At 49.1% G+C, this 25,055-nt stretch overlaps 2 protein-coding genes and 1 long non-coding RNA gene across 10 annotated transcripts; 1 reads left to right on the forward strand and 2 right to left on the reverse strand.

Moving 5' to 3' along the window:
* Nucleotides 1-6,592: 6,592 nt before the first annotated feature.
* Tmem176b (transmembrane protein 176B) lies at nucleotides 6,593-14,889 on the reverse strand. Of its 7 annotated transcripts, none has more exons than XM_052173686.1 (8): nucleotides 14,806-14,889; nucleotides 13,795-13,903; nucleotides 11,032-11,243; nucleotides 9,154-9,264; nucleotides 8,812-8,868; nucleotides 8,363-8,584; nucleotides 7,467-7,586; nucleotides 6,593-7,107 (listed from the first exon to the last, which is right to left on the reverse strand). In XM_052173686.1, the coding sequence occupies exons 3-8, from the start codon at nucleotides 11,233-11,235 to the stop codon at nucleotides 7,021-7,023; spliced, it is 801 nt and encodes a 266-aa protein (XP_052029646.1). In that variant the 5' UTR covers nucleotides 11,236-11,243; nucleotides 13,795-13,903; nucleotides 14,806-14,889; the 3' UTR covers nucleotides 6,593-7,020. The 7 variants fall into 7 exon arrangements, with proteins under 7 accessions (XP_052029646.1, XP_052029642.1, XP_052029641.1 ...); XM_052173682.1 differs by lacking the exon at nucleotides 14,806-14,889 and adding an exon at nucleotides 14,443-14,558 and having other exon boundaries at nucleotides 11,032-11,240; XM_052173681.1 differs by lacking the exon at nucleotides 14,806-14,889 and adding an exon at nucleotides 14,443-14,558.
* Nucleotides 14,890-14,923: 34 nt separating this feature from the next.
* On the forward strand, nucleotides 14,924-18,805 carry Tmem176a (transmembrane protein 176A). The gene is made up of 7 exons (XM_052173688.1): nucleotides 14,924-15,030; nucleotides 15,618-15,815; nucleotides 16,045-16,155; nucleotides 17,219-17,275; nucleotides 17,401-17,619; nucleotides 18,095-18,205; nucleotides 18,532-18,805. The coding sequence occupies exons 2-7, from the start codon at nucleotides 15,621-15,623 to the stop codon at nucleotides 18,571-18,573; spliced, it is 735 nt and encodes a 244-aa protein (XP_052029648.1). The 5' UTR covers nucleotides 14,924-15,030; nucleotides 15,618-15,620; the 3' UTR covers nucleotides 18,574-18,805.
* Nucleotides 18,806-19,067: 262 nt separating this feature from the next.
* Nucleotides 19,068-20,680, reverse strand: LOC127678596 (uncharacterized). Of its 2 annotated transcripts, XR_007976602.1 has the most exons (4): nucleotides 20,458-20,680; nucleotides 20,163-20,337; nucleotides 19,384-19,519; nucleotides 19,068-19,186 (listed from the first exon to the last, which is right to left on the reverse strand). It is a non-coding gene; the product is annotated as an uncharacterized LOC127678596 (long non-coding RNA). The 2 variants fall into 2 exon arrangements; XR_007976601.1 differs by having other exon boundaries at nucleotides 19,068-19,519.
* Nucleotides 20,681-25,055: the final 4,375 nt, after the last annotated feature.

The following is a 25,055-nucleotide window of genomic DNA, read 5'->3' on the forward strand; positions in this document are numbered from 1 at the left end:
ATGTCAAATGTATTGTAACATCTAATTAATAGGATTAAAATAAATTACAATACAACTGAAATTCAAATCAAGAATTCCTAGTCTTCTCACTGAAGTATATTTTTCAAACAGAGGAGTAAGATATTAATTATTATAGAATTTAATTATGAATAAATACATTTTATTATTCTAATTAATATCTTTAAATTAAAAAATGCATTTTGATCCTATTTATCCCATTTTCCCACTCCTCCCAAATCGATCTTCCCTTCCCTACATGTCCAAATTGATGCCTCCTCTTCCTTCCTCTTCCTTTCCTCCTCCCTCCCCTCCTCCTCCTCCCTCCTTCCTCCTTCTCCTGATTCTTATTTTTCTTCCTATCAAGTATAGTTCATGCTGTCCAGATACCCTTGAATGTGTGGTCAACCCACTAGGAGCCACACCCGTAAGGAAATGAACTTTCTCCCAGTAGCTATCAGTTGCTGATAACTGCTTGGCTAGGGATGGGACTTGGTGTCTCTCCCCTCTCCATGCTGGAATTGTGTCTGGCCAGAGCCTCGGCAGCTCTTGTGTAGGCTGTCCCAACAGCTGCCACTTCATCTGTGCAACTGTCCTGCTGTATCTAGAAAGCATGGCTTCCGTATAACTGAACCATGGGTGGAGGAGGTGTCTTATAGAGGCCCCATTTTGGGATGGGCACTCCACAGTCTCTTATTCTCAGCACCTTGACTAGTCGTGGTCTCTGTGTTCATTGCCATCTCCCTCAATAAGAAGCTTGCCTGATGAGGATTGATGCACACATGCACGTATTTTTAGAATAAAAGTTTCTAGAGACATCAGTAGATAACAAAATATTTCCGAGTGTGGAGAAGGAAGGGAAAAGAGGAGGTAGGAAGAGAACTGTAAGCAGTGGGGAAGGGGGAGTAGAGGGAGATGAGTTGTATGGTAGATTCTGGAGATGTTCCAAGTGGAGACAAGGGATTTTAGTGTCTTATTCTTTAGTGTCTTATGGAAGAAATGCAATGGCTTCTTCTCTTAGTGATGGCAAAGCTGATGGGCATAAGGAGACTTAAGGGCAGAGTTTATTTTGTGCAGCAAGGGCAGCCCTGGAAGGAATTCTCAAAGCAGAGGTTTTGCCTGACAAAGCAAGCTGCTTTGACTGGGGACCTCACAGGGGCTTGGATAGGAAGGTCTCATTTACCATGGGGTGGGGGCGGGCAAACACTCCATTCTCAGTTCAGAAGTCACACACCCAACTGTTGGGTTCCATAGCTGCCTGCAGCTATTACGAAGTGGGTTTCTGGAACAGAAGCTGAGGAATAAATAGGGAAGAGGGGCGAAAAGAAGTATGGCTAAAACAATATTCACTGATCAAAGCCAGAAACTTTAATGGCGCCAGACCTTTTAACAGTTTGGGCAAACCCTTCCCCCCAGACTCCAGGCTGAGTTCCGGTGGAAGTTGTCTAGCTTCTCTTGGAGGTCCTCGTCTTGACTGCTCCGGCAGCTGGGTGGGTCACCTGCTTAATTCAGGAATTCCTAGACCTGGAGGAACAATGAACTTAACCTTTACTTTGAGCACTCTGCCCTAGGTGGAGCAGGATCCTGGCTACCTGGGAGAAGTTAACCTTGACCAAAGTCAAACTCTGACCAAGTGCATGACTGCCCCAATATGGCTCTGTACACCCAACAAATGAGCAAACAAGTGGTATTTGCAAACACCGCTGAGAGAATTTTGCATTAAAATGAGTAAAGATCTTTCTGGATCACCTCAGGGAAATATGTAAGAATGACTCGGAGATTTATGCGGTCAGTGGACATTTCTCTGAAGGGCTGCAAGTTCAAGGCAAAGCAGAACAGAGCACATCCCTAGGGGCACATGCAGAGACATTTAAAGGGGCAGAAGACTTTACCTAAGCATAGCAAGTTGCTCCTAAAGGTGGCTACCTGGGGACTATCTTCCTACTTCACAAGGGATTTGTGTTTGTTTTGTCTTCCCAACACTTTGTTGCTTTTTTGTTTGTTTTCAGTCTCTTCTTTGGATATGAAAGCCTGGAATCTCCAAAGAGTTGGACGCAGAGTCTTATCAGAAATACCCAAAGAGACATGCCATGAAAGGGTAGGATAGATGATAGATAGATAGATAGATAGATAGATAGATAGATAGATAGATGATAGATAGATGATAGATAGATGATAGATAGATGATAGATAGATAGATGATAGATAGATAGATAGATGATAGATAGATAGATGATAGATAGATGATAGATAGATAGATAGATGATAGATAGATAGGTAGATAGATACATAGATAGATGATAGATAGATAGATAGATAGATAGATAGATAGATAGATAGATAGATATCTTGCCACCAGGGAGTGGCTTCCTGCCTTCATCTCAGATTTCTCTCCTTTAAATGTGGCTTTCCAGGCAGTTAGAAAAACCCAGACAGCTAATGCAGTGGAGAGCAGGGAAATTCCAAAGTACTTCCCGGACTAAGCAATAATAGTACATAGTATATTAGCCCATCACCCACTGCTTATAAATCAAAGCCAAAAACATCCTTTGGATGAAGGAAAATTGGGGCAGAAGCTCACAGAAGAGGCAGGAAATGAAGCAGAGGTCACAGAGGAGTACAGCTTACTGGTTTTCTCCCTATAGCTTGCTCAGTCTGCTGTCTTATACAAGCAGGACCTCCTGCCCAAGGGTGGCACTGCCCACATTGGTGTCACCCTCCCACATCAATCATTAATGAAGAAAATGTCCATAGATTTGCCTGCAGCTCCTTCTGATGGAGGCATTTTCTCAAGTAAACTTTCCTTTTGCCAAATGACCCTGGTTTGTGTCAAGTTAGCAAAGCCACCAGCCAGCACACCTTTTAATAGCCAATTTGTGAAAGCTGGAATCTGATCCTGAGTTAGAAGACCCAGGAGCCAATGGAATACACAGAAGGAAAACTGAGAGGAGAGGAGAGGGGAGGGGAGGGGAGGGGAAGGGAAAAGGGAGGGGAGGGAAGGAGTGGAGAAGAGGACAAGGGGGAGAAGGAGGAACCCTTTCCTGTTTATGCCTTGTGGATTTAAAAATGCCATTGAAAGCATTATATACAAACCGGCTGGAGAGGATTTCAGGACTCCATTGGGAGCCTGCGTCATTCCCGACTGTACACACAATGTTATTGGCAAGGCAAAGCTTTCTGAAGAGAGATGGACGATGGCTTTTCCAACTAAACAAAAGTAGGAGGGGAGGTGACATGTGCTAGTCTACAGAGAAGAAAAACATGTCCAAAGAAGTTTCTATGTTATTCACTGGGTAGAGGTGGAGCCCCACCATAAGACGGGCACAGAGGGCATTGGGGGAGAAGAACCAGAGAGGCAGAAGCCACCCTCCTGCCAAGTGGGGAAAAGGGTTGCTAAAGGCTGGAACAGACCATGTCGTGCAAAAACCACCAAAACAAAAGGCAATCAAACTGATGTTTGTTTTCTAGAATGGAAAAGCAAAGATGATCTCTCTGATCTTGCATAAGACTGGGATAGAAATACTGAAACGGAAATTAATACCATGGAGCAAAGGAGGGACACAATGCCTTCTTTGATTTTGACGTTGACTCTGCTTTGCCTGTGTTTCCTTGGACTGAGACGCTATTCTAAAATCCTGTGCTGAATGAAAAAGAAAATTGGCTGTGGAGATGGCTCAGTGGTTAAGGGTGCTTATTGCTTTTTCAGAGGGCCGGAGTTCAGCTCCCAACACCTACATGGTGGGTCACAATTACCTATAACTCCAGCTTCCTGGGAATCCCAGGCCCTCTTCTGACCTCTCTCTGTAGGCACTGCCACTCACACATGCATGCCCGCACAACAACAACAACAACAACAACAACAATGACAAAACAGGAGTCAAATAAGATAGGAAATCCAAGTGACCCTGTTACATATGTGAAGTCCTCCCATGAGCCTGTCTATGTGACATCTACATACTGTTAAGTTACATGTCCTCCAACCAAAATCCTCATTGGAATCAACCCCCAGCCCTTACCAGCTACAGAGAACTGCCACGGCCTTGCCATTCTCCCAAAGAGTTGAGTCTTCTTCCTCCCTGCTGCTGCCAAGAGCCATCCCAGCTACCCCTGATGCCCAGGCCTAAGACAAGGTGTACATACAGCCTTCCTTATGACTGTTGGCTAGGTCACATGCTATGACACTAAATCCCCACTCCTGAATACCTCTAAGTGTAAGAAACTCCCTTTGTCCTATGGAACAGAAATGTTTTTTCTCTTCCTTCTGGGCTCCTTCATGAAATTATGAGATGATGCTAAAAAGCCTCCTAATGGCTGGCACTAAAAGGAGTTAGAGGTTATTTTCCTTCTGCATCCACATCATTCTATATAATGGCAGCTGTCTCTCCTAATGCCCTCCCACGTGAAGGCCTCATCATGGCTGTCTATGGCTATAAGGCTATGACTCTCCTAAGCAAGATCCTTTGAGGGGTAATTTGTCTCACCTTTCTTTCTATGAAGCTATAGATTTCTTAATATCTTCAACAGATGCTACCATCAAAGCACCCTTGGGTATAAACTCTCAGAACACCATATCTCCTGCCCCTAATGGTTTCATGATGTCAAAGAGCAGGGTGTAGTTTCTACTAACTTTTTTTCTCTCCCTGACTGGAGTTTCTCCCTTCTCTGCCTCATCATGTACAGAGCTATCCCAGGTAGCACATATGCAAAACTGAAGACTGGGGCATTCTTATTGGGCTGTCCTGTGGTGCACTAGAGTCACCTACTGTGAGTGGAAACAGAAATTGCAGTGTCTCAAGCAGGAGAGGCAAGGTCCTGCTCCAGAGAAGAGAGGACGCTCAGGAGGATGGGAAACCCAACAGTCCCTTCAGTGTGACAGTGTCATGATAGTTACAGAGAAAATTCCTCTGAATTGAAAAATTTCATTCTGGAGGGTAGCTCATTAAGACCCAAAATGCCCTAAAGGAAGGCTTGCTAAAAAATAGAAAAATAAACAACTCAAAAGTCTCAGGAAATTCCAGAAACTTACAAGGCCCCACTCTCCATAAAATTATATGAGCAGGGAAGATTACTGAGGAGGCTTAGGTCAGCCAAACTGCCTAGAGAAAATTCTCCAACTCATCAAGCTGCCTATAAATTATGCAGATAATCCCATAATCCCAGGTCTTACAAATTGTCACTTATGCTAGGGTGGATTTTAGATGACGGTGGTGCCTTTGAGCCATCTATGTTCCTGTAAGTATCCCCTAACACACACTCCTAGAAGTAACCTCAGTAAACTCACTGGGTCATGAAAGTTGCACTTGGGTGTTTGTTCTGTTATTGCTTCCCTATCTGTGCTGAGAAAACGTATATTCATGTCTCCTCAGGAATAGCACCACAGGTCAGATAGGCTTGCTGACTGAGATATTATCAGTTCCGTTTTCTAACATACTCCCCTTCCTCTTTTTGACTTAATAAAAATATGCCTGGGATGGAGGCATGAACAATTTTTCCTTGGGGCTTTTTGGCTCAGAAATGGATGGCTTTTCCCCTCACAATGTCCTCTTTCTATAAGAAGACCAGTCATGTTGGATTTGGACCCGCCCTGATAACTCCATCTCAACCTTCTAATACTTCTATGAAAAGACTTTATCTCCACACATGATCTTATTCTGAGCCACTGGGGATTGCACATTCAACACAGATTTTGAGGGTAACATAGCAATTTTAACACATAACTCCTATGACCTCCAAGTCCACCTTGGAAGTTGATGAAACTGTGTCCTCTCTTGGCCTCTGAGGCATCCTGGACTGCCCCTGCTACACTGGAATCTTCGCAGATGGAATTCTGGGCATCTATGATTGACAACTAAGAAGTACTCCTGCCTAAGTAAGCCATAGTTCTTGAGATTTAGCTAATGACCAGGTAATGAGGCACTACCAAATGTGCCAGTGCACACTGAGGCAGGGGAATGCTCATCACTTTGCAGTGCCCCAACTAGTCAAGCACCAATAGCAATCGGGGCCTCTCCCAAGTGTCATCTTTATAACTTCCTTTTGTCCCACACTTCTGACAGAAACTCGACAAACACTTCACACTACCTTCTAGCTTGGCACTTTACACCCTTTGTGGTGTGATGCCTCACCTTCTACATAAATTACGTCTTTAACTCCACGAGGCCCAAACCCACAGGCCTGCCTATGGCGTGTGACCCCTGAACATGCAGTGGGCTGGGTTCTGGGAGAATCAACTTGACAGTATGTAAGATGACCTGACAGATGGGCCTCTGAGTGTACACAGGGGTGGCCGGGGTAATTTGATTATGTTAATTGGGGGAAAGAGCCATCCACCACGGGGGCCACCATTCCCTAGGTATGGACGGAATCCTGAACTAGGCGCAGAGAAAGCAAGCCAAGAACCAGTATGGACACATTTATCCTTCTCTGCTTCTGACTGTGCATGTGACATGACCAGCTGCTTCAGGCTCCCGCCGCCTTGACACCCCACCCCCCACGATGGACAGCATACTAAGATAAACCCTTTCTCCCACAAGCTGTTTTCCCCAGAGTATTTATCACCGCATCAGGAAGGGAAACTAAATAATGGAGAAGAAGGTTCCAGGCTTTTGGATTATGCTCACTTTATATAGTAGAAGGGAGGCAAACCCTGAAGAAGGGCGAGAATGAGACCAGAGGCAGCCAACTGGCTCCACCGCCACTCTTCTGCCCACCCCACCTTCTGTACCTGAAGGAACAGCCTTTCCCAACTCATTGTCTGTATCAGTGAAGAGCCCACACCTTTCCGTCAAAGGGTGGTTTTTTTTTTCTGGTTGTTTCTGCTTTATCAGCATTGGAGAAAATGACATAATATCTATTCATGGAAGAAAGGACATTGTCGTGAGGACTGGGAGAGGGGAAGAGCAAGCGGGCTGGATAGTGGCTACATCAGAAGTAGGTGTGCGCTGCAGAGCCAGAAGAGGCCCTGGGAACAGTGGCTTCCTCCCTGCGTTACTCCGGACAGGGTCGCAGGTGGGTTTCAGCAGCTCACAGGATAACAGGGATCTTCTCTTTGGTCGGGGAGGCGGGCGCCGAATCCCCGCCCAGAAGCTTCTTCTCTGTCTCTTCGTCATTCTGAAAAGACAACAGGAGGAAGAGATTAACAATCGAAGATAAGGCACGAGGAGGTTTCCGCACTTGAAGCCAGACGGGGTTTCTCGCGGCAGCAAGGAGGGGATCTCTGGCAGGAAAGATGAGGGGTGGAGAAGGGGAAGTGGCGCACTGACTTCGACAGAGTGGGGAATGAGCGTGAAGGCAGCCACAGAGAGGCACGAGGTAGCAGAAGCCAGCCAGGACACGGGACCCGAGATAGGATCACCCTCCACAGACAGTGAAGGATGAGTGAGAATCAGGGAGTCCCGAATCCATGTGCTCCTCCACCTTTTCACTGCCGAGACCCATACAGTCCAGGAAGCCCCTTCCTGAATACTCACCAGGGCCGGGGAGCTCCGGCCACACATACTTCGGAGATTTAGTCCCAGGGAAGCCACAGACACGACGATCTCCAGGATACAGATAACCGTGAACAGGATGCAGAACGCTAGGAACAAGTTCTAGAGCCAAAGGAGGGACAGACTCATTCAAGTGTTGGTCCCCCCAATTCACACTGCCACCTCACTAAAGCCACACTCAGTCCTGACACTTTCCAACAAGGCATGAGGCAACTTCTAGTGACGGGATGGACACCATTTCTAATCCACTTGCTTGGCTGGTGGAAATGACACCGTGCCATCAATGGGCAGCCCTCCACTGGCCTGGCGACTTCAGTTCCTGCCTCTTGACAGGCCCACCATACTCCTGGGACCTGATTGCTATACTGAGAAGCCAGAAGCACAGGAGGAAGCTGCTGTAGGCTCTCAGGATGACAGCCCAGCTGAGCTCCCAGCCAAGGGCCACATGTGCCTGCCACATGAGTGCCTCAGTGTGGATGCCCAGCCCCAGTGAGCTCTGGGATGGCCACACCCACCATCTCTCTAGGAAAACCCCGGTGTGAACTGTCTCAAGCCAGCCACCCCAGAGAACCGTGAAAACTATGAACAAAGTGGCATTTAAATCCATCTTATCTGGGGTGATGTCTTATGCACCCACATGTAGAAAATCAGAATAGCCATTCAGTAAAAAGGACAGAGGGGTGGCCTACAGCCTGCCTGCCCACCCCTGCACCCCACACCTTTAATTCAGGGATCTTCATGTATAAAAGTCTGAGAAACACCCTCCAGCTTCAATGACAGCTTTCTAACCGAAGGCCTTGGGGCAAAGGCCAAGGTCACAGAGCGAGTTCATTCCTGCCAGTCCCTGCGAGCGAGGGTCGTGTGGGATCCGTTCTCACCATCATCATGTTCATGTACTCTCTGCACTTCTCTGTCGTCCAGTCAGTATATCGCGACGACTCATACCCACTGTCCATGCTCGCTTGCCAGGAGTCGCATGTGGAACTGATCTCCATGTGGTAGAAAACACTGGTTTGCCCGATTAAGCTGTTCACACCCAGAACGGTAGCAGCTACAGCTGTAGCAATGCAAGCCAGGAGGAGCAGACGCGATATGTGGCCCTGCAAGAGAGAGGTCCTGATGCAGATCCTGCTCTGTCTGCGGCACAGAACCACAGCCTCAAACCTGCCCAGCTTCCCTGGTGCTGCGGTGGGAAGCCCCTTCTAACGCCCCAGGAGAGACGCATTTTATTGCTAACTAAAGGATAAAAGGTAGAAAAGTGCAGGGACGGTAGCCATTTTGGAGGGTAGAGATGAGCAGGGTTAATGAAGAACAAGTCAAGACTCACGGACAGTTTTCCTTGCCGCTTCTCATGGACAGCGGTCCCGACTCCAGCTACAATTGCCTGGAAAAAGAAGACACCAGAAAAAAAAAAAATGGCCTCCCGGATACCTTTTTGGCTGGGTTTCCCATCATACTTCCACCAACGGCTCCTGCCTAGCCCAGCTAAAGCAGGGTTCAAAAGGCAAACAAGCCAAGGAAAAACCAGCATAGGAATGGACACTCGTCACCTGTGCTCTGCCCTTTCTAACCTTGCCGAGGAATAAAAATGCTTCAGAAGGGTTTCTCCAGCCCCAAGGCAACTGCTTCCCTTTGCCTCCACTGAACTCCTGGCTAGTTTCTTACTTACCACAGACCCTGACCAGAAGGCGCAGCCAGAGGCACACAGCTCAGACCAAGGCCCGAAGTAGAGACACACTCCAAGAACACAGCTCACAAGCCCCAGCAATATCTGGGTCACCTGCAAGGCAGGAGGAGAAACAATCAACTCCCTTTTCAACCCAGGGATAATGCACAGTTCCATCCCGGGGGCTTTCCTCTGCTTTGGTGTCCTTGCAGCCCTGACTCTGGAAGGCTCTGTCCTGACATCCACTGAGTCGCACTGGTCCGCCTTGCTCTCCATCTATGTGTCCTTCACTGCCTTTCCCTAACGTTATCGCTTTCTGCAAATTCTTACCATCCCGTTCGGTCAAATCCAGCATCTCCTTTTAGCATCCGACCCCAGCCTAACTCCTCATATCCAAACACAATGGGGAGGGCACTGTGTAGACAGGATGTAATGCTGAGGAGCAGGGGATGAACATGCAGAGACATACATGAGCCCTTGGATTCAATCCCCAGGGCCAGAGAAGCCTTGATGAGGTTATCCATGCCTGCAGGCCCAGCACTGGGAAAGTGGAGGCAGGGTGGTCAGAAGTTCAAGGCCATCCTTGATACATGGCTAATTTGAGGCCAGCATGGATTATATAAGGTCTTATCTGAGTGGAAAACTAAAAGATGTGCTAGAGAGACCCCTTTTAGAAAAAGGCGTGGCTGCAGATAGCCTACCTCGAGGCACACGCCCCAGTCCTTCGAGCTTAAGGCAGGCTCTTTAAGGAATCATCCCAAGCAGTGATTAAGCAGGGTGGCATTTGAAGGGCCATTTCCTTGAACGACGGTGCTTTCCTACTGATGCTCCCCACTGCTCAAGCCCGTCCTGATTCCCACCTCATTGGCACAACCCCAATAAACCACAGACAGCCCTGACTCTGATGGGTGTTCTAGCGAGCCCAGCTGTACCCCATCTGCTTGTCCTTCCAGCACCTTGGGTTCATCCATTAGATTGCACCCAGCCCCACACCCCAAGGATGGTCTCCTCTTTCTTCCAGGGTTCTCATCATCTTCTCTAAACGTCTCGTGTCCCTGGCCGTATTTCTTTACACCCCAAACCCATCTCATCCCAAGTTAGAGGGGCTCCACTCAAAAGATCAGGATTCCTGTTTCTCCTCATTACACCCACTCTGACACACCAGCGCAGAGCCTGGATCCTTCTACCTGAGCTCCTCCTCGCTCTGAGGCAGCCTGAGCCCAGTTTGTGCTCAAAATTTATGCACAGAAGCTGGTTCTGAGCTCCTCCCCCTGTCACTCACGCTTCTGGCAAAATGGCTCCTTATCGGCTGTGAGCCCTTCCCTCCGGCCTTTACTTTCACAGCCTTGGCTGCCCCGTTCCTGGTACTCCTTTACCTTGGGACTCTCTCCTTTCCGCATCCTGCTCTCCCTGCCTAAGCCCGTTCCCATTCCGCTCAGGGTCTTGTTCACACACCAGATCCTCAAGCGTGATGACCCGTGCTCCTGTCACCGAATCGACCTTTAAGCTGAGACCTTCTAGGCAGTGGCCCCAGGGTCCTCTCCACCTCTCCGTGAAGGGTTTGGTTAGTGTTGTCTTGCATCTGCAGCCTTTGGCCCCCACGAACTAACTCAAGGGAAGACCTGAACTCACAGCCCTAAAGCTTTTCTCCCGCCACCCAGTCTCTGTCAGATACAGTCCTCTCTGCGCCAAAGAGGTTGGTTATGCCTTTCCATCCAAATCCCTGCAGAGAAAATTCCAAATCCTTGCCCCAAATGCAAGGGGACCGGTGAGCTTGTGTGCTTCCCTGAGGATTCAGTACACTTTCCTTTGCATCCTAACCAAGAAGGGAGCCCCCACCCCCTGCGCCACCTCAGGAACCCATGACCACCCCACTCTCACCCCTAGAGACAGCTGCCCATAGTGGATTCTGGCCTTGGAGGGCCCAGTGGCCTGGGGGCAGGAGAGAACGGTCTTCAGGGAACCCATAGCTTCCAGCAGCTGCTCCAAAGCTGAGTTTTGGTGGATGTGGATGCTGACGTGAGTGGACTGGGGGGGTGTGGAGGCCACTTTGACTCCATTCACAGTCACTGTGTGCTGGGCCATCTTTCCTGCTGGGGAAGACAGCAAAGTCAGATGAAGCGCAGGGATTAGGAAAGGAAAAGTGGAGTAAGGAAAGTCCCGGGGCCTCAGGGTGAAGGACCTCCCAAGCAGTGCAGATACCTTGTCACAGTGGCCCTGATTTGAGACTCAAATCACTTCTAGAGCTTTCACCAGGCACAGCCTTGGGCCCCTTCCCCACAGGATTAACGGAATGGTGTTGTTTGAACGTTCAGTGCTCTTATGTGGTGCTCCCCACGGACTCACACAGCTGGCTTTGCTGGAGGCGCTTTTGCGGGGGGTGGGAGTGGGCTGCGAGTGGGGGTGGGGAATTGTGGAGATTCAGGAAGTGGCGGCTCATTGGAAGATGTAAGTCAATAGGGGATGCCTTTGAAGAGCATCTGACCCCCTCACATTCACTTCTCTCCTCTCTCTCCCCTCTTCCCTCTGTCTTTCCTTCCTGACCACCTTGAGGCAAGCAGCGTCTAGGACACATTCCCTCAGTCCTTGTATTTGCCTTGCCTGGGGCTCAGAGCAATGGCCTGATCTCGCTCAAAATGCCCAAAACGGCAATCCATGCAGACAAACCTACAAATCCACCCTCCTTCAAATCGCTTTATTCACAGAAACATAAAGCTGCCTAGCATAGCTGGCTGAGGGCTCAGTGGAAGAAAAAGGACCCTGAGTCTACACACACACACACACACATGCCATGATACTTATACTAGTTAAAGAGTTGAAAAGAGGGCCAAAGAGATGGCTCAGTGGATAAAATAGCTGCACAGGTCCAATGATGGCTTCCTGGAAGGGAGGTAGAGACAGGATCCCTAGGGTAAGCTGGCTAGCTAAGCCCTGAATTTAGCTGAGAGAACCCACCTCAGTTAAACAGATATTAATCAAGGAAAACATGCAATGTCAACTTTGGGCTTCCACAGACATGCTCACACACATGTGTGCACCTACACATACGTGCCCAAATCCATATCAACATACATGCACACAAACGATACTAGTATATACAAAAGTACAAAAGATAAAAGAGAGTATAACTCTAAAGCCCTCCTTTGTATCTTCTCCCAGTTGCCCAGTTGCCTTCCACATGGGACCTAACACGACCAGTTTCATTAAGAGTCTCCAGCGGCATGTTTTGTATACAAGAGTATGTAAACTCATCCTTCTCTCCCTTCCTCGCAAATAGCCACCTATCATACATAGTCCTGGTCAAAGTATTGGCATGCCTTTATGTTTTAGAATCATCCTACACAAGTCTATCCAAAGCTTCCATTTGTATGACTGCATAATGCCCCGATGTGTGTGTGTGTGTGTGTGTGTGTGTGTGTGTGTGTGATAATACTGGAACAGTATTCTATTGATAGACACTCAGGTTGTTTCCAACCCCTTTGTATCACAGCCGGGGTGGAGGGAACAATGCCTTTTAGTGGCCGTTGTCAGGGAACCCCAGTGGATGTGGTGGCCATGGCCATGTAGGGGCATCACCCAGGAATGGAGTCGCCCCCCTCTCTGACTCTGCTGGCAACTTCTGCTTCCTTTCTTGAGTTTGATCTAAGAGATATCACATTCTATTGTAGGTTTTCATTTAATGCAAACACTTGCTCCATTTTCAATGTTTTCCTTGAAGTCTGACAAATGTCTGTCTTCATCCAAACACAGCTACAATTAAGGCATAGAAATATGTGCATGGCAAAAAGTTCCCTCCAGGTGTGGTGGCACACACCTTTAATCCCAACACTCTGAAGGCAGAGGCAGGTAAATTTCTGTGAGTTGGAGGATAGCCTGGTCTACATAGCAAGTTCTGGGCTGGCCAGGTATACACAATGAGATCTTGTCTAAAAATGACAATTCCTCAGTGCCCTCTCCAAGTAAAGCCTCTGGCCCCAGATCTCCAGCTCCTTCACTGAGCTGACTGTTTTTGAAAGGCATTTTTTACTTTATTCTTTTGTAAGTTCTTCCTTCTCAGACTTCCTGATGTTTTTTATAGAAGTTCTTTCATATTTGAAAGTTACAATTGGCAATATGTACTCATATTCACATACCTACATGAACAGGTGTGTTAAATGACAAACATTTAGTAATTTAAAAAGAGATGTTGATCTTTGGACTGTATATCATAATTTGGTAGCTACAGAGGCAATGACCTATGATGCTTGATGACCAAGTATTAATTTCTGAAAAACGGTTTCTACTGTGGTATGTACTACCTTATTCCCACTGATTGAAACCACTCTCCTGAGTTTCCATGGGGCCTCCGGTCCATGAGGTCTTCATATTCTGTCTACTTGAATGTCTGATTACTTCCTCAGCACTGCCTCCGTTCTAATCGGCACAGAGCTTAACACAGCTTCCTGACTCTCTCCTGTTACTGGTTTACAACAGCCATTTCAGCCCCTCTGATGAGTTACCTCTATCCAAAAGAAGTTCTGCACGGTGGCTCTCCTGGGCAGTCTGGTTAAGTGTCACTTCTGACTGGACATTGACAGTCACTCCAGTCACTTCCCTTCCCATCCCTTCAAGTTTCCCCACTCGGCAGAGTTACCTTCCACTCACCTGGGCACCTCGGAGTCCAAAGCACAGGAGTCTGACAACTCTTCAGGAGGGATGGAAAGACTCGGACTTCACAGATACACAAATGAAGGCCTCAGGTTCTCGCCTTTCCCTGAGGTTCCAGGAATAACATCTCAGTGGTCTGCATGCTGGCCCCCTGCAGACCCCCAGTGCTGCCACTGCCCTGGCTGCTCAGAATCCCTCTGCTTCCTCTGCAGAGCAGGAACTAAAGCTTTAGACACCAAGAAGCTTCTCACAGAGCTGGCACCCCTGCAGAGAGTGGCTCTCTGGTATCCCTCCTCCCAGAGCCCAGAAACAGAGAAAAGAAGCACCCTGCATCTTCGCCCACAGTCATCCCACCTCTGCGTGGTCTCAAAGGCCCTGCTCAGAACACAGATGTGAGGTGCTGGTAATTATGGAAGACGAAGCCAGACTCCGGTCTCCCCAGCCTCAGTCCTGTTTCCAGAGTCACATCTTCTGTCCAACATGTCCCTCCCTCCCCAGAGTCCTACAGGAAAGCAGAGAAAGAAGGAAGAAGAAGCATCCTGGGCCAAGATGAAGCTTGAGGAGTGGGCTTGGAGACGCCTCCAGAGAAGGGACCCTATGCTCCAAAAAGGGGCTACCCTGGGGCTGTGAAGGGTCCTACCTCACCTGCAGTCCTTTGAGATGGGTGGAGCTGGAACTGAGGAGTCTGGGAGGAGCTGACTTAAAGCTGACCCCAGAGAGAGGAGAGCAAGAAGGGGCAGAGGGATGGGGGCCTGAGGGTGGAGTCTTTCAGTTTCCCAGCAAGTAGTTGACAAGAAAGGGCCCCACTTGAGGGGGTTCCATCAGGAGTAGATGACCAGGCCTGCTATAGCAGGGATGAAGGTGACACAGGGACACTCATACACCCAAGGTGGCACAGGCCAGCACTTGCTCAGAAAGCTCTAGCCCTGACAGGACTGGGAGAGAAAGCACTGTGCCAGCAAAGGATTCCACAGGATCCACCAGGGCCAACCCCACCTCAGTGCCTACCTTACGCCCTTCTCCAGCTCTCCAGAGCCTGCCAGAAAGCCCCTGAAGGGGCCCTCAGTCCCAGCCGCCTGCCAGGAAGTGCTGAGGTCTGCCCACCCCTCCTCCCCTTCTGGCTCCCACCCAAGTTCTTCCTCCTGCCAGGGCTGAACTTCTAGACAACTGCCTGCTCTCTGTGTGTGTTCGGCCTTCCCCTACGGCACACTCCCCTGGTCCCAGAGGAATCAGGTAAGACAGCCCACCATCGCTTCAGCATAGCCCATTTCCCAGTCCACCCAGATCCTGAGAGCTTGCTAGGGAAATGGACACACTGGGGTGTGCCTCCAGGGACAGGTAGGGCCTTCATCTCCACTGCTCAGTTCTGTGGGGACAGGGTGGGTCAGTGCTAGTCATTCATCCGATGAGACAGGGACTTCCGGGTGAGGTGGTCTCTGGGACCCTGATAGGGAAGAGATCATTGCAACAGAAGCTTATCGGCAGCTCGAGGGGGACTCTGTTGAAGGGGCTTGGCATCTAACCTGGATTCCCCGGGAGAAGAGACCCAGTCAGGGGTGGGGTGGGGAGGTAAGTCACGTGGGTTCCGCTTGATCCAAACATCCAGGCCCCTGAAGACCATGGCAGTGGGGCACAAAGCAAACGGGAGGTGGAGAGGGCTCTCCGGCCACAGGCTTCCCTGACAGACAACCCTCCAAAAGGGCTGAGGATACAGCTACATAGCCGGGGCGGGGGCAGCCTATCTGGGTCTCTGTCACCCCAAGAAGCCTCTGGAAAACCTGCCAAGTATTTCTTCCCACTGTCCCTTTTCTCCCTCGCAGACGATGTCCACAGACATGGAGACGGCAGACGTCGGCCAGGTGGACCCTGAGGCCCCACAACCCACCCACATCGAAGTACACATCCATCAGGAGTCTGCTCTGGCTAAATTCCTGCTGGCCGGATGCTCAGTGCTAAGGGTTCCGGCATCTTCCTCCGCCCAGAGCCAGGACAGCAGCAGAGTGTTGGTGGCCTCCTGGGTGAGAGTAGCTACCTGCTTGGCGGGCCAGGGGAGGGACCTCACTCGGGCTAAGGAAAGTTTCCTTTTCTTGATTGCCATAGCTTCCTCTGGCCTCCTCTATGCCTAAGACATTGAGTTGGTTATGTGTTCTTGTTAGATATCAGTCCGAGCTGTGTGTGCGGACAGTTGCAGCCAACAGGTAGCCCTGCTGCTGGAGAGCTGCGTTTCAAGTCTCCTCTCTCTCCCAGGTGGTGCAGATTGTGCTGGGGGTTCTGAGTGTGATTCTGGGCGGCACCCTCTACATCTGCCGTTATTCTGCCATGATTATCGGAGGTGCCGCCTTCTGGACTGGGATCGTGGTGAGTGTGGCGACATGAAGGTCCGAGGCTGTCCGAGGGCACAGGGATGGCGCTGCCTTTGCCCGCCTCCCACCACCACCATTGCGAGGCATCCCAGAGTGTGTAGCCAAGCAGGAGCTGAGTGACGTAATCCATGACCAGCGGTGCAGCGGTTGCCTGCGCAGTCGCAGGGCAGCTTTGTCTCTTGCCTTGTGCTTCTCCCAGCAGGCTGACAGAAGTTCCTGGCCATGAGTAAGCATTAACAGTTAAGGTTCTCAGGGCTTACCTATCCAATGCCTGCCTCGAGGCAGGGGAAGTGGAGTCTGTCAGGCAGGAAGCACCATCTTCTGGTTCTCTTACGTCCTCACCAGGGACGGATTCTGTCAGAAGAGTGCTGTCATATTTAATGGCAGCTGGATAGGTTGAGCTGGTTAGGTCATGGGTACAAAGAACTTTCCGATAGACCCACACTTTCAGAACAGCAAACCATACATATTTATTGAGAGGAGAGATTAAAGTAACCGTGCTAATTCATCCAATGGCAGAATATATGGATTGGTTATAGAATAATCAAATAGGATCAGGACCCATATGTCCACTGAAGTGCATCAGACTTGCTGTTCTTCTGTCTTAGTCAGATGGGCCCAACAGCTGCTAAGACAAGTGTCTGGACCCGATGCTGCCTAAGTCACCCTGTGTGTTCCCAGCTCCTCCAACAACGTGGGACTTTGACCCACAAGATCCCTGGTCCCCGGAATGTCCTTGAAGAATTTAGTGTGACAACCATTAAAAGAAGGTTGTTCGGATGGATAGGAAGGTTCTCACCTGACTGAACCGTGTGCACTTAGGTGTCAGTACAACAGTGCCTTACAGCCTCACAACTGTGCTCCTGGCTCATTGCCCTACATGGTTACTCCACCGTAGACAACAGAACGTAGCAGAACATCCGGGATGGCACATGCTATCAGAGGACGTGCTATCGGCCATGAGGCGGGCACTACAGATGGCAGGCACAGGGGACATGAGACAGGGAATTTGCGGACATTTGTCTTATACTGATTCTTTTGGTTCAATCTCCCCTTAGGCTATGCTGGCTGGAGCTGTTGCCTTCCTTCACAAGAAACGGGGTGGTACCTGCTGGGTGAGTTTAGGACCAGGCAAGACCCAGGCTCTGCCTCAAGGTTGTGCTAGACCTCCTGCCCCATCACACACAGGCCGGCTAAGCCTGAATCTCTGAGGTCTCTGGCTATCGTCTGCTCTACCTAGGCCCTGGTGAGGACCCTTCTTGTGCTGGCGAGTTTCTGCACGGCTGTGGCGGCCATCGTTCTCGGGTCTCGTGAGTTCAATGTTTACATGTACTATCTGAGAGATGCTGTCTGTCAAAGAGACTCTTCATATCGCTGGTCTACCATGCCCAGCAACACTCCAGGTCCCGAAGAAGCTGATAGGATAGCCTTGTGCACGCTCTACACGAGCATGCTAAAGGTAAGTGACCATGGAGAAGGGCGAGTGGGGATAGTGGCAGAGAGACTAAGATGGCCGGTGGGAGAAGTCACTCCATCAGCAGTAGGTACCCCTTCTAGTCTTGGTGATTGCTCCTAAAGATGTGGGAGAGAGTGAGAAAATCAGAAGCCATTCCCACTGCGGTGGGAATCACACACTGTTAGGAAAGAAACACTACACAAACCGCCTGAGCCAGGATCACAAACATGGCAAGGGTTGCCAAGATGGTAAACGTGTGTCCGTCATGCCACAGCTCATTCCACAGCTCAGGCTGCTGAGGAGAGTGGGGAATGTTTCCGGTGAGTTCTTCCCTCTATATCCATGATCCCTCCCCATTCTGGAAGCTGTAGACTTGAAGGTGATGGTTAGAACGTGACCCTGATCAGGAGAGAGAATGGAGAGGGGCAGGAGTGTGGCTGTCAGTCCAGTGCGCTTGTCTTTTGCCCTGTGTTCCCAGACTCTGCTCAGAGGCCTCCAGGCGATGCTCTTGGGTGTCTGGGTGCTGCTGCTCCTGGCTTCTGTCACCCCTGTATGTGTCTACTTCTGGAAAAGGTTCTTCACAAAGGCGGTGAGTCCCTTTGTTGGTCTGCTCAGGGCAGCGGTGCTGACCAATGAGACAAGATGCTTAGGGAAGAAGGGCGTTCATTATGAGATGCCCAGAAAGAATCATGTCTCTCTGTCCTATCCAGTACAGTCCCTGTTTCCAACCAATATCCCCACCCAAAGAAGTCAGAGAAGGCCACATCCACCCTAGGCCTGTGGAGCTTTTAGACACAGGTCCTATGTTGCTGGTTCCAGCTGGCTCCAGAACTACCTGCCCTAGAGCACAGAACCTTGTTTTCCTTTCTCTTCCGGTCACCAATGTCTCACATCTCACCTTGGCTTCTTCCTTAGGAAACAGAGGAGAAGAAACTGCTGGGTGCAGCTGTGATCTAACCGCTGCTTTCCTCTTGTTCTGGGCATCCCTCCTTCTGAAGCCTGAAGGAGGAGTCAGGCAGGAGGAAGAAGACCCTACGCCACCACCAGGCCCATGGCCACTGCCTGGCTCTGCCCAGCACCACAGCAGCTCCCAGCGGCCCCCAGCGGCCCCCAGTGGCCCCCTCTACCTTCACCATCCTGCTTCCCTTTTCAGGCAGCGACTTGACAATAAACTCTCCTGTTATTGGTAGCAGATTCTTGCTTTGTCACTCCGGGGAATTCTTAGCAGCTGGCCGGGAGGCAGGGGGACAGCATGAGGACAGCAAGCCTGTGAGGCTCCCCACACGGCTCCGCCCTCCTACCCAGGTCCAGAGTCATGCAACCTGCAAACAAGTGCAGGGTGAGGGGCGAGGGACTGTCCCCACATTCTGATTTAGAAAGTTGGATGTCTGGTAGTTGGATGAATAGGTTTTTATTTTCACTGTTGAGCAAAACAAGACATAACACCAAGATACAGTCATTTCAGGAGTCTCATTGATTTATTTGGGGATTGTTGAAGGTGGAGACTTGCTATGCAGCACAGTCTAACTTGAACTTGTGATCCTTCTGTCTCACCTTCGGTCTCAGCCTCCTGGGTATTGGGATTACAGATGTGTTTCACTATCCTGGCTCTGAAAACCTATTTTTACCCAAGTTAGCTAGCCAATATATTGTGAGAAAAAATCCCAGATTAATTGTCTTATAAAAATACATAAAGCTTTAGGACAGCATATGATTTGTATATTTAACAGTCTCCAATATCTATACTATCAAGGATGTAAGAACAACCTTAAAGGCCATGCCGGGGGGTGACTCAGGGAACTGTGTCTTGAGTCAGCCTGTATCAGTTCCAGGAACACCTGCACAGTAGGATTCCTCCTGGAGGATCCGGAGGGCTCAGCATGTGTCTGCAGTCATGGATAGCCTGTAACATCAAAATGATACACCTCAGAATTGAGAGGCAGAAAGACACCCTAGGTCGACTCTAGGGAAACACAGTGACTTCGTATCTTCTCCTCTGGTGAGATGGTGAGAGACAACACAGGCTTCGCCAGAGGAGCCTTGTACAGTCCTGAGCCTGGGGTTTGACTGCAGGCTGACCCAGGGATTCTCCCTCCCCCTCTCCCTCTCCCTCCCCCCTCCCCCTCTCCTCCCCCCTCTCCCTCCCCCTCCCCCTCTCCTCCCCCCTCCCCCTCTCCCTTTCCCTACACCTCCCCCCTCCCTTTCCCTACACCTCCCCTCCCCCTCCCCCTCTCCCTCCCCTCCCCTCTCCCTCCCCCCTCTCCCTTTCCCTCCACCTCCCCTACCCCTCCCCCTCTCCCTCCCCCTCTCCCTTTCCCTCCACCTCCCCTCCCCCTCCTCCTCTTCCCCCTCCCTCCCCCTCCCCCTCTCCTCCCTTTCCCCCTCCCCCTCCCCCCTCCCCCTCTCCCTTCCCTCTCCACTTGAACAAATTGTGCTATTCAAGACTTCCCAGAGGGGGGAAGCAAGCATTCTCTCAAAAACCCATTGCTTGCATAAGCCAGGCAACCGCACACTGCAGAACTGTGTGCCTGTGCACACAAACCCACCCAGTCAACAAAAGAGTATTCTAACAGCCAAGATCTGAGAAGACAGTCAAAGCTGCCCGCCATGGTGAAGAGATTTGGTGTGGGGAAGACGAGGCAGAGACAGCCATGGGCAAAGAGGGGTCTGTGCGTGGGGATCTCTGATGCCAGGAAGCCGAGGGTTCATGAGAGTGAACAGCTGCAAAACACACACAGTTAAATTTCAAAACCAAAAGGCCACGGCGACCTCTTCACTTCCACTTCCCACCTCAGGATCTAAATGTGGTCACCAAGTAAGAAAATTAACCAGCTCACTTACACTCACCACCGGCAAACTCTTCGACTCCCACAACACCACCACACAAGCTTGCAACACGGGAGGAAAGAAAAGAACCAAAATTTCCCAGATCCTGCTCTTTATTTTTCTTAAACTTACTTTCACAGGGGAAATTGGTATTTCTCATTTCTGTCTTGCGTGCTTGTTCGGATTGCCAGAGATCATGAGGCAGGCGACTTAACCGGCCTTCAGAATGTTCTCTGGTTTCCTGTCCTATATCTTTCCTGTCTTTGCCTGCAGTGTGACCATGTTTGTTGTACTCTCAAAGAAGGAAAATAAAATCTTGCTTAAAAAATAAAAAGCCTTACTACCGACTGGAGAGATAGCTTAATGGTGAAGGGGGCTCCGCTCCTGCCGCGGGCCTGAGTTCGTTGGGATCTCCCAGTCAGGCAGCTCACCGTTCCTCCAGTTCCAGGGCATCTGACACTGCCAGCTCCTGTGGGCACTGCACTCCTGTGCAAACACCCTCACACACACATAGGCTGCATTTATAAAATACGACTTTTTTCTCCTTTCTGTCTCTCGAGAAGTGAGGCATATTTCCATCACACATGACATTCTGTCCCAGTGCCAAGCAACTGTGAAGCTCCGGGCCCAAGCCTTTTCCTCCTTAAGAAATGAAAAGGAAAGCGATGGCAAAATAATAATAATAATAATAATAATAATAATAATAATAATAATAATAATAATCTTATTCTGAGCATTCCGAGAACCTTCTCCTCACTTCAAAGGAACTAGAGCAGGGTCCCCAAGTAAAAGTGTGACCTCCCTTTGAGTTCTACGACAGGCATTAGGCAAACCTATCGAGTGGTCGGCACGACTGACCTGGGCACAAGGTCAAGACACAGGAACAGCAGCCATGCTGCCGGCAGAGGCTGGCACTGTTCCCCGATCTTCATCTTCTCTCTTTTACTTGTAACAGGTGCCCTGGATATTGATTGTGTACATTTACTTCCCAGGATAAAGACTGTGTGTTCAGCAGCTTCCTTTGATGAGTTGATTCTACTAAGCAGATTAGTTATTAGTCACATGTGCACCTCCTGTGAAGCACACACAGGCGGTGGTATCCCGTGCTCTCCCTTCTGGCCCTGGGTGGGGTTGAGAGGTGGGGGGCGAGGAGGCACACAGGTGATTTTGCAGTGTAGAGGGAAAGCCTGGTTCACACGGCACATGGATCGTGGGATGGCTAGCTAGACGTCTCTGTGAGGGAGAAACTTGTATTAGTTTGTAAATTCTCTCTTCAGAACCAGACCCCACTCTAACCAATGCTTGTCACCTCACAGAGTGTCACCTCACAGAGTGGCAGCTAAGCTTACCCACTCATCCCACTGCAGACAAAACTCCATCATTTATAAAAAACGACCGTGAGGCTGGAGAGATGGCTCCGAGTTAAGAGCACTTGCTGCTCTTTGAGAGGACTGAAGCTTAATTTTCAGTTCCTACACGTACATAAAGACTTTAATCCAGCAATGTAGGATTAGGACCTAGTACTTCCTCCCTGCTCCATGTTCCCAGAACTTATTTCTCAGACTCAAAATACACTTACAAATATAGCTAGGTTCGTCTCTGTCTAGAATCATAACTTAACCCGTTTATTTCAATTTACATTCTACCACAAGGCTGGTAACTTGCACTCAGATACCATGCGTCTGTCTCCTCACATCTTCCCCAGGTGAATTGTCCACACATAGCTCTGCCCGAGGATTCTTTTTGCCTTCAGGAAGTCCCACCTTCTATTCTATCCGTTCCTACAGGCTGGTTTTTAAATTGACAGGTGATACATCCATTCGATATGCAAGATATTCTCTCTACACAACAAAAACACTGATTTTAATATAGACACACCCTTAGCATATGCTTTTTTAATCCCTCTGGCTAGAATACAGACATTCCTTTAGTGCCCGCCTTTAATCCCAAACAATGAAGGTAATGTTACTTTGTAGATGTCTAATTGAGTGGCAGACAAAGTGACAAATCAGAGAAATATTTGACAGAATAGGATATGCCCAACTCTCATGAGAGCAGAGGCAGGGTAAGGAGGAGCAGTACATAGAGGGGGGAGGGAGGGAAAGAGGAAAGGAGAGAGAGAGGGAGAGAGAGAGAGAGAGAGAGAGAGAGAGAGAGAGAGAGAGAGAGAGAGAACAAGCTAGACACAGATGAAGACAGGACAAGCCAGAGAAGGAGCCAGAAGATTAGAACATATTGCCAAAGTTAGTATGAGGCCAAGCAGAGCAATTCAGTCAGAGTCCAAGAGAGAAACCAGATTGAATCAGTCAGCTTAGAGAAAGAGTTTGAGCCAGAACAGCTGAGTTGAGTCAGCCAACAGCCAGTTCAGAAAGAACTAGAAAGATTAAGCTTATTCAGCAAACAGTAAATCTCAGAGGCTGAAGGCATTCTAGGCCTAGGATAGATTTATGGAGGGTAGAAGCATCCAGGACAAGGCCTAGGTTAGCAGACAAGGGCAATAAACCTCAGAGATGACAATTATATGAGGAGAATAAAAGTTACATTTATATACAGGGTGGCTCACAGTTCTAAAGGACCCTCTTTTGTCTCCTATAGTCACCAGGCATGCTCTTGGTGAGCACACACACACACACACACACACACACACACACACACGGGCAAACACCCACATATAAAAATAAATAAGTAAAATTTAAGACATTAAACATTTAGTGTCTTCCTAAGAAGGATCCTCAAAGCATGTCGGAGCAGCTCACCGCAAATGGCTTCAGACCTTAGCAAAAGCCAGTGGAAAGAGGCACTGCTTGGAGAAACATGGGATAAGCAGAGGTCAGAGGAAGCCATGGGACTCTTACTTCATTTGACCAGTTTCCATCACACTCCTGTTCCTCCTCATCTACCACCTGCCTTCACTGAGGACCTTCACACCGTCCCACAGACACGTCCTTCATTCTTTTCTAGTGTGACAACGAGAGGCCAGCCCCTATGCATCGATGGCCACATAGCTTCCAGTCCCCAATGCAGCTTCAACAGCTGCTCCAAGCTGAGCTCTTCGCTCCCTAGGCTAGAACCTCATCCTGCACTGCTCTGTCTCCAGCCACAGCGACTCCTGGGAAGGCTGAAACAGTCTCTGACCTTTGTTGAAGAACAGTGACCTTTCTAGACTCTCTCGGCTGTGTGCTCTTTCTCACTGCTTCAGAATCAAAGGATTCAAAAGGACGCGTTGCTTTTGCCTATGTAAGTCACAGCCCAAAGGACAAGGCAGAGGGATGTGTACCCTGGGAGTCAGCACAGTGGGCTCCTTGTTGCAGGGGTGGGTGAATGAATGGGAAAGGGAAGACACTGGCCTACAGAATCACACAGGGATCTACAGCCATGGCCTTCCCTCAGTCTTAACTCAGGAGGTGTGTATGTGTTATTAACTAAATGTATACATGTTTATACTCTCCTCTGCATGAATACTATAATCGCAGCACAAACCATACACTACAAAATCCTATGTCAATTTAACACCAAAATTGTAGAAGCAAGGACTTGCGGGGAAGGTTTTCACTGTGCCAGCTAACACCCACCTGTTCAGTGGCATCTCACTGAACACTCTGCCTCACAGGAAGGCCATTTCAGAGTACTGCCTGGTCACTGCCAACCGTAGGACTTCTGATAAGATTGTTTCTGACAATTGCTCTCAAACATTCAAATCACTACCTTTATAGTTGGCTTGATTATCCGTGGCTACAAAAGAAGGAGAAAAGAACACTGTAAGCATGGTTGGAATTTGTGTGTTAGTTCTAATGGATCATGACTTTATGAGGAGTTAAAAATCACAGATATTCAAACATACCTACAAAGTCATAGGAAAGACTAAGCTGACTAGAAGAGCAGACAGTCAAGTGAAGACTGAGCAGAATTGAGCAGAATACCAAAGGGAGCATCACAATGGCGGGGGTGGGGGGGGTGGGGGGGTAGTGCAAAGGGAGCATCACAATGGCGGGGGGGGTGGGAGTGGGGTAGTGCAAAGGGAGCATCACAATGGCGGGAGCATCACAATGGCGGGGGGGGGTAGTGCAAATGGAGCATCACAATGAGGGGGGGTAGTGCAAACAGAACATCACAATGATGGGAGTAGTGCACACCTTTCCCCAGTGACTCTGGGTGTTAATGGCTTCAGCTTTCTGGAAAAAAGCCAAGGTCTAGCAGATTGAATTTAAAATCATGACCCATCTAGCTGCAGCCTGCAAGAAGCACACCTCCCCATCAAAGGTGAACACAGATTTAGGGGAAAAGGCTGAGAAGTAAAATCTAGCTAATTAGACTTCAAAGCAAAATTAATCAGAAGAAGAAAAAAACATCAAGAGGAAATTACAATTCTAAATATAGATGAACTAAAAATCAATTCACATCAGCTAATATTATAAAAGTGAACAATCTGGCTGTAAAGTCACAGTTGGCCTCAGCACCATAAAAATCTATGACTTCCCATCCTTCTTGCCCCAATTAACTAATCATCCAGAGCCATAGAAACCAAACCAGCAAGGAGGACACAAAACACGTGTTGATCGAGGGAATAGATTGGTTGATCCAGACATAAACTCATGCACCAACAGCCTCCTGAG

Source organism: Apodemus sylvaticus, chromosome 2, assembly GCF_947179515.1.
Source record: "Apodemus sylvaticus chromosome 2, mApoSyl1.1, whole genome shotgun sequence".
NCBI classification, from domain to species: Eukaryota; Metazoa; Chordata; class Mammalia; order Rodentia; family Muridae; genus Apodemus; species Apodemus sylvaticus.

Excerpts from the sequence above, each read along its gene's own strand:
- Tmem176a (XM_052173688.1), top strand. The coding sequence starts at position 15,621 with ATGTCCACAGACATGGAGACGGCAGACGTCGGCCAGGTGGACCCTGAG. Across the intron at positions 16,156-17,218 it reads CCTTCTGGACTGGGATCGTG|GCTATGCTGGCTGGAGCTGT; the intron begins GTGAGTGTGGCG and ends ATCTCCCCTTAG. Across the intron at positions 17,620-18,094 it reads TCTACACGAGCATGCTAAAG|ACTCTGCTCAGAGGCCTCCA; the intron begins GTAAGTGACCAT and ends CTGTGTTCCCAG.
- Tmem176b (XM_052173686.1), bottom strand. The coding sequence starts at position 11,235 with ATGGCCCAGCACACAGTGACTGTGAATGGAGTCAAAGTGGCCTCCACA. Across the intron at positions 8,585-8,811 it reads AGCGGCAAGGAAAACTGTCC|GGCCACATATCGCGTCTGCT; the intron begins GTGAGTCTTGAC and ends TCTCTCTTGCAG. Across the intron at positions 7,108-7,466 it reads GCCGGAGCTCCCCGGCCCTG|AATGACGAAGAGACAGAGAA; the intron begins GTGAGTATTCAG and ends TTGTCTTTTCAG.